Source organism: Gekko japonicus, unplaced genomic scaffold (assembly GCF_001447785.1).
Source record: "Gekko japonicus isolate JY-2015 unplaced genomic scaffold, Gekko_japonicus_V1.1 scaffold966, whole genome shotgun sequence".
Classification (NCBI taxonomy): Eukaryota; Metazoa; Chordata; class Lepidosauria; order Squamata; family Gekkonidae; genus Gekko; species Gekko japonicus.
In genome coordinates this window covers 294,058-302,507 of record NW_015169202.1, presented here as the reverse complement: position 1 = coordinate 302,507, position 8,450 = coordinate 294,058, and the positions used below count along the sequence as shown (strand labels likewise).

Genomic DNA, 8,450 nt, shown 5'->3' with positions numbered 1-8,450 from the left:
ACTTTTACCTTTATAGTTTAAATATAATATAAAATAATTTATTCTGAGATGTTTACAAGGTTATGGAAGTAGTAGAAAAAGAAGAGACTGGATTTATACCATGTCCTTCACTACCCGAAGGAGTTTCAGAACAGCTTACAATCCCTTTCCCTTCCCCTCCCCACAACAGATACCCTGTGAGGTAGGTGGGGCTGAGAGAGCTCTCTTGAGAACTGCCCTTGAGAGAACAGCTCTGAAAAAACTTGTGACTGACCAGCAGGTCCGTCCAGGTCACACCAGCAGCTGCATGTGGAGGAGTGGGGAATCTTCTAAAAAACCAATTTACACAATAGTCAAATGTAGACTCACTCACAGCTTTAATGCTACTAGCTTTTTTTGCTCACGAGGTAAGATTTCTGCTCACAACACTGTGGAGCTTAGAGGGAACATTTTAATGGCTGGGGAAGGGAAGCAAGATCAGGGTGGCCTCTTTAAATGCTCCCCCTCCCTTCCCTAGCAAGATTGGAGAGTTTAAATCCCTGATGGGAGAGCTTTTTTTGTGGGGTGGCACAGATTGAGCTGCGGTGTCTCAAGTGGTTAAGACGCTGAACTGCAGGCTGTGGAAGGTCAGTAGTTCAGCAGTTCGAGACCCGGATGACGCATGACGGAGTGAGCTCCCGTCTCTAGTTCCAGCTCCTGCCAACCTAGCAGTTCGAAAGCAAGAAATTGCAAGTAGATAAATAGGTACCTCTTCGGTGGGAAGGTAACAGCGTTCCGTGCACCTTGGTGTTTAGTCATGCCGGTCACATGACCACGGAAACGTCCTCGGACAGCGCTGGCTCTTCGGCTTTGAAACGGAGATGAGCACTGCAACCCTCAAGTCGGATTCGACTGGCTTTTGAGCAAGGGAACCTTTACCTTTACCTTTACAGATTGAGCTGACAGGACTGGCTTCTTTTGTGGGGTGGTTCAGAAACCACCCCACAGAGGAAGCTGGCCTTGAGCAGAAACCACCCCACAGAGGAAGCTGGCCCCAGGATCTGTGCGTGCCGGAGATGGGGGGGCCATCCCCAGCAGCAGAGACTGAGCTGGAAGGGCTGGCTTCTTTTGCGGGATGGTTTAACACACACCCCGCAGAAGAAGCTGGCCCCGGGATCTGTGTGCACCGGGGAGGGCTCTCCCTCCCCACTTCACCGACCCGGCTGGGCGAAGGTATGGAAAAGGGTTTAAACTTTTAACCCCTTTCTATCCCCTCACTGGAGTCAGGCAACAGCTGCAGCACGACTCCAGAGAGGAGGGAAGGGGTTTAAAGTTTAAACTGTGGCCCAGCTCCAGGGAAGGGATGGGGAAGGGTTTAAACTTTAAACCCCTCCTCTTTGCTCAGGGAGCCCGAATAAAAGTCGAATAGTATCAGCTTTTATTCAGGAGTGGCTACTTCGGTAGCTGAATAGAGATCTCCCTCCTCCCCAGGCAGTGCCTCCAAACCTACAGGGATCCCCCAAGCCAGAGCCAGCAACCCTATCCCCCACCGCCATATCCTTCATGCACCGAAACCCAAAACCCAGTACCTGATTTTCGGGATGAAGTTCCAAAAGCCACAACAAAGGGACTATGCAGATCAGATATAGGAATATTGCTGGGGAAAACCTGGGAAGGAAGAAAAAGAAGGTGAACATTGCATCCATAGCATGAATTGCGTGGTTCATCAATTCCTTATTTAAAACACTGGAAAAATGGATTGAATAATTATATTTTTTTTAGGGCTGCCATATGGGATACAAAGGAACCAGGGTAAAATATTTTACCCTCTATAAAGGAATTAAAATATAAGATACTGGAAGTAGCGGAAATGGATAGAGTAAATATAGAATTACAAAACAGACCGGAAGAAAAATACTGGGGAAAATGGAGAGTAATATATAACTGGCTGAAGATAAAGAAGATAGAAATTAATGGAAACTAAGCTAGCCATAACAGGATAAAGTTTAAGATAAAAGCGTAACAGAATTGTATAATATCAAAAACTAAAACTAGCTGTTTGAGAAGTATATGTTGTTTAATTTTATCATTTTGGAGATTGTTAAGTTATGTTATTATATTGTAATGGAAAACCCAATAAATACATTGTAAAAAACAAACAAACAAAGGAACCAGGGAATTCAGTTTCTAGACTGGCTGATGCACAAACATTTCTTTTCCCCGGTTACTGAACTAGTGCTATATATTTAATTTCGTTTCAGTACAGTTTGTTCTTTTGAGCGTTATTAGTCCTTGTCTAAACACACAGTGGGAATGAAGTGGTAAAATCCTGAAGTAGTAGATACAGCTCTTCAAAATGCAGGAAATTGAACCCAGTTCTGAACACCGCAGCCCATTCTGCATTCATCCAGTCTTCTACTCATAGAGAGATTTATTTTTCTTTTTTTTTAATTCGGGGGAGCATTTTAAACTATCTGAAGTGGTACATCCCATTCCATACTCTCCTTCCCTGAATCCTGGAAGCTTCACAGATGACCTCTGAGGAGGGCAGGGCTATTCTTTAATTTTTTTTACAGGAAATGGGAACAACAAAGCTAAAGGAAGGCTGCAGCCGAGGCCAAACTGATACAACAGATGGCAGTGCCCCAAAGTGATTAAGGCGTCTTTCACATTGCCTTAAAAACCCACTTGCATTACCTGATGTTACGGCGTTTTCTTTCTTGTGTCCAGACAACTTCGTAAACATCCCGGCACTCTCTCATATCTTCCCCATTTCCCCCCCCCGTTCCTAATAAAACCGGTTTCTCCTAGACTCCCCACCCTCACCCCCCCGCGAAGCGGAATGTATTCGCAAAAAAGCCTCTGCTTTGTAATCTGAATTAGGTTTTTCGCTATGTTGTCATGGCCGGAGTTCATTAGTTGCTGTAGATTTTTCGGGCTGTATTTTTCGGGCTGTATTTTTCGGTCTTGACATTGTAGTCCGTGACGTTTTGCTGGCGAAACGTCAGGTGCTACAATGCCAAGACCACGGCCATACAGCCCGAAAAATCTACAACAACTAATAAGTTTTTTGCATTGGCAACTTCCAGCCCACCCGCCCACCAAAAGGACAGGCTGGTGTGGGTTTTTTTTTTTTTTTTTTAAATTGAATTCAAGGGCAAAACATTTTGGTGTTGGGGCACCTTTCTCTTTTCTCTGCCTTGCGAGTGAGCCTTTTTGCCTCTCTCTCCAGCCTGAGAAAGCTGGGATCATGTATCTCTCTTCAATACCAAAACCAATGGTACCAATAAATTATCTTTTGTGCTTTAGCTACTGTGCTTTAAAAAGGTTAAGGTTCCCTTGCTCAAAAGCCAGTCGAGTCCGACTCTAGGGTTGCGGTGCTCATCTCCGTTTCAAAGCCGAAGAGCCAGCGCTGTCCGAAGACGTTTCCGTGGTCATGTGGCCGGCATGACTAAACACCAAGGTGCATGGAACGCTGTTACCTTCCCACTGAAGTGGTACCTATTTATCTACTTGCAATTTCTTGCTTTCGAACTGATAGGTTGGCAGGAGCTGGAACTAGAGAGGGGAGCTCACTCCGTCATGCGGCAACTCGGGTCTCGAACTGCTGAACTACTGACCTTCCACAGCCTGCAGTTCAGCATCTTAACCACTTGATCCGCCGCAGCTCCATGTGCTTTACACAAGAGTAAATGGGGCTACTCTCATATAAAGAAGGCGAGCAAACAAAGCTGCTGAAATGCTCAAATACTTCAACGTGTGTACACATACACACACAACCCTGGAACAGATGGAATTCCTGAGGGGAAGTCTGAATGGATCCCACCGATAGCATAATAATCAGAAGCGGAACAATGCCGGCGAAAACACGAAAGGTGGCTGCAGTTTAAAAAACACCTAAAAATGCAGTCCAAAACAGAGTTATCACCATTCTGTACCATTGATGTCAATGGATTTAGAAGCATGTGGATCTAATTAGGATAGTACTGTTAAATCAGGTAAACGATTATTATTTTTTCTCTGTGCAAGCTACCCATGCTTGGGTCCAGCTTCAGTCTAAATAGACAAGCTAACTTTTTTCCCTGCTACAAAAGTGAGATAATAACAGAGGAAAACAGCGGGGTGTGTATGTGTGTTGGGAGGTGTTAAGTCGGTTACTTAACAAAGAGTCAGAGAGTGATTTCAGCAAAAGATCAGCTTTATTCAGCAACTCATAACTCAACTCCAAACAGATCAACATGAATAGCCAGAACAGCTTTAGCACTGAAGCTGTTCCGCTTTTAAACTCTCCCGGCTAATGTAGCCACGCCTACTATACAAATACCAACCTATGAGGTTGCAGGGATAAAGTCCAATCACAATAGTTCCCGCTCTTGGAACTGGCTGTTGGTGATTGGTCGGCTCTTCCTGGGCTACCAATTACAAGTGAGGGATTAGGATCCTAGCCCAGGATGAAAGCTTCACATGGTGATTCAATGAGTGAGTTCACATACATACATTGTCAGATTGAATACACCACAGGAGGGGTGCGCACCATCCACGGTTCTGGATGTTTTGTAAGTATGGTACTTTAAAATTTGGTGTCCTAAGAACTAAATTTTCAGTTATGCTTAAGTGTGTGTGGGAGTTTTTTGGGGGGAGGGATAATTTCTAGCATTTCAGAGAATGGCTAGAGTTGCATGTCTCCAGGTGGGGCCCTGGAATTACGATCCAGACTACAGAAATCAGTTCCCCTGGTGAACATGGATGCTTTGGAGGGTGGACTCTAAGGCATTGTTTTCTGCTGAGGCTGCTCCCCAGGCTCCAACTCCAAACGTCCACAAATTTCCCAATCTAGAGCTGGCGACCCTGAGGGCGGCTTCGAAACAGGATACCTAGCAGTAGCCCTTAAAGCACATAAATCATCCACAGTATTCCACATCACTCTGCCATATGGAATCGCCCACCTTTTGCAGGTTATACAAGAGACATTCTTAGGGTGGCCAGCTCCAAGTTGGGACATTCCTGGAGATATGAGCCTGGAGCCTGGGGAGTGTAGGGTTTGGTGAAGGGCAGGACCTCAGCAGGGTATGATGCTATAGAGGCCACCCTACAAAGCGGCCGTTTTCTCCAGAATGAGGGCTGCAATCACACACAGCTTTAGATCCGACATAGTTGTGAATCAATGTTCCCTCTAAGCTGTGGAGTCTTGTGAGCAAAAATCCTACTTTGTGAGCTGCTGGCATTAAAGTTGTGAGCGATCGATTTGGCTGCTGCATGAATTGGTCTGCTCTGGAGCCCATCCTTCCCGAGCTAAGACAAAAATGTGTGAGCCGGAGGCTAAAAAACTGTGAGCTAGCTCACACTCACTCATCTTAGAGGGAACACTGGTGCGAATGCCTGATGGATCTAAAGGGAGCAATCAGACAGCAACATCTGGGAAGCGTCCTGCAGTCATCAGCAACCCGTGCTGCTCCACCACGGAAGCGGAGTTAAAAGACACCGGCGAAAGTCCAGTAGTAAATGGGTTGCAACGGGCCCCTGTCTGATCGCTCAAGCACGCTCTCGTGCCATTGAGATGGTCTGATCAGGCCATCCCGACTCTGTGCCGTTGTTCCCCCCCTTCCCAGTATGTGCATCATTGCATACTCCATGGGGGCCCCTCAGTGCAGAGGTATGAATCCTCGTTTATGCGCAAGGGAAACAAATGGGGGAAACCTGGAGTTGCATCTTATCACACAATGACGGGCTAAGCCTGCAGCTTCAAAGGGCTGTGTGATCTCGCAACTGCTTGTCAAATTCCACCGAAGGAAACAGCCTCGCTTCCCCTCCGCTTCAACTGCCGCGTGTGACCGCAGCCTAATGATTGCAATCTGGGGATCCGTTGTGATCCTAGGAGTTCTCCAGGAACCACTTGAGGGATGGCATCCCTGCCTCTGAGCTTTATCTGCCTCTGAGTTTTATAGTCTCTCTCCCATCCCCCAAATGCTGCCCTTCCAAGACTTCACCCAAAAATCTCTGGGAATTTCCCAACCAGGAGTTGGTCATCCGAGTAATACTTATTGAGACACTGGGGTGGGGTATTTCCTGAAAAAGCAGCTTGTGGGAAAGGGTTACAAAGGACAATACAGTTCAAGACAGAATTAATATTTGGGAGGTGAGGCCTTCAGCCTCCAGGTGGTGTCTGGGGAAATGAAGCTGTTGTTAAGATGGCTGCTACAGTGGTTGCTGTCAGGACCTCTAGGCCCAAGTTCTATACAATACCTGTTGAGCAGCTTCACAAAGGACAAGGATCAGTTCTTTGGGGAATGTGGAGGACACTCATAAGATGCCATTACAACACTCAGTTGTGGAATTGCTTTCCCATAAGAAACTTGCCTGAAGCTTGTAAAATGCATGGTTCACGTAACGTCTTTATGGTTTATTTATTTTCTGGAATGTGGTTTGATCTTGATTCTGTCTATGGCCCATTATGCACAGGTGTTTTGCCTTGCTTTCACCGTGCATATCTGACGGGTTTTCTTTTTTGTTCTGCATTGATTTCCCCCCTTCAGCGCTCAGTTTGCTTTCCAGTCGCTGTTTCCCCAGGTTTTCTGAGAGCGATTTTGTGCCGATTTCCCCCTTGTTTTGCTTCCAAGCCAAAGGTAATTCAAAAGCACACAGATTCCCTTGGATTTCCACCCTGCCCCTTTGCCGCCACTCAAAGGTCACTCCCCACCCAAATTGAGGTTGTTCCACTCACTATGTACTTCCCGCCATTCATTGGTTTGTCTCTTGCTGTTTTTCATTTTTATTTTTTTACACAAGCGGCATGAGTCTAGTGATATGGGACTATCACTAGTCTCATGCCGCTTGTAAAAAAAATTAATGATTCCTGGTTGGGTTGCTCTCTCTCACTGCCTGGTTGGAACTGGGTGGCAGGAGAAGGCAACGCAGGGCCGTGTGTGCGAGGAGCCATCAGCTCCCCACAGGCAGAGCGATCTCAGTTGACACTGGGAGGCAAGAGAGGGCAGTAGAGTGGCTGGGCTGCAGAATAAATACACCAGAGAAACAGAATGGTGCATGCTGCAGGCGCAGAATCCAAAGTCAAGCTTAAAGGCTTGATTGCTTGGATTCTCTGCAGTAAGCTGTGCCTGCATAAGAGGCCCAAGTCTCTTTTATGCCCTGCGCATGGTCACTACTACTCATGAGAAAGAACAACTAATGCCGTTTCAACTCCTGGACATCTTGCCACACTGTGTTTCAACACTTGTGGGTAAGGAGGAGGGCAGAAGTCATGCTATGTCTCAGGATGCCCGGGGAACAAGGATAGAGGGCAACATTAGCCTCGGCCACACGGACAGGAAAATGCGGGGGGGGGGGATGTGGCTATTTGCCCCGGAGCAAACTAACGCGCGACTGTGCGATCAGGCATCGGTTTGAGGTCCCGTCGAGCTCCCGTGGTTAGGGGGGAGGTGCCGATCACATGACGCTGCAAAGAAGCGGAGCGGCACGGCAAACGGGGTTGTGTTGTTTTTTAAAACTGAAATGTGCGCATGCTCCGTTGGGTGCTTGTGCGCATTTGTGTAGACTTGGGGGGAAAAAAACTTTTTGCGAGGGGACATGGGCGGGCGCCGGAATTACCACCGGAAGCGCGGTCAGACGCCCGCCCTTGCCCCGCGGTTTCCGGAAACTAGTACCTCCAAGGTACTAGTTTTTTACCCCGCATCTTCGGCGGGAAGCCTTGGGTGCGCCACGGGAGCTCTACGCTTCCCAGATGTGGCGGTGAGATCGTGCCCGGAAAATCCGCCTATCTTCCGTCTCTCTAGCGTGCCTAATGCTCCGTGTGACCGGGGCCAGTAACTGCTTTGGCTTCAGAGGAGATGCAGCCAGAATGGGGCTGCCTCAGGTGGTGGAGGAAACAAAGTGCAGGAAGAAGTGAGGGAGGCAGTGAAGATGGTGGAAGATGCTGCGTGAGTAGTAGCCATCTAGTTCAAGGGATTCTGCTGACCAGGTCTCTTGGAGAATAATAATATCCAGGGCTATTTTGGGGCAGGAACGCACAGGAACGGAGTTCCGGCTGGCTCCCCAGTTGGCCACGCCCAGCAGGAACTCATTAGCATAATAGGCCACACCCAACAGCAGGAACTCAATAGGATTGGCTACATTAGGGGTGTGTGGCCTAACATGCAAAGGAATTCCTGCTACAAAACAAGGCCCTGGGTTTTGACAACAAACGAGGTAAGCAGAATAAGAAGCAAAAGGTGGGTGTGGCTGGATGAGCACACTTCTGGTAACATGGAGGTGTGGCCTAATATGCCAATGAGCTGTGCTGTCATGGGTGTGGCCTAATATGCTAATGAGTTTCAGCTGTTGGGTGTGGCCTGTTATGCTAATGAGTTCCTGCAAGGTGGGTGTGGCTGGATGAGCACACTTCTGGTAACATGGAGGTGTGGCCTAATATGCCAATGAGCTGTGCTGTCATGGGTGTGGCCTAATATGCTAATGAGTTTCAGCTGTTGGGTGTGGCCTGT

General features: G+C 47.5%; 1 protein-coding gene across 1 annotated transcript in view; it reads right to left on the bottom strand.

The window, feature by feature from the left end:
- The window catches only part of TMEM26 (transmembrane protein 26), a 52,711-nt gene that overhangs the window by 23,842 nt on the left and 20,419 nt on the right, over nt 1-8,450 (bottom strand). The window contains exon 2 of the mRNA XM_015416346.1: nt 1,548-1,626. Within this exon, the coding sequence (XP_015271832.1) occupies nt 1,548-1,626 (79 nt within the window). The remainder of the gene's footprint in view (nt 1-1,547; nt 1,627-8,450) is intronic.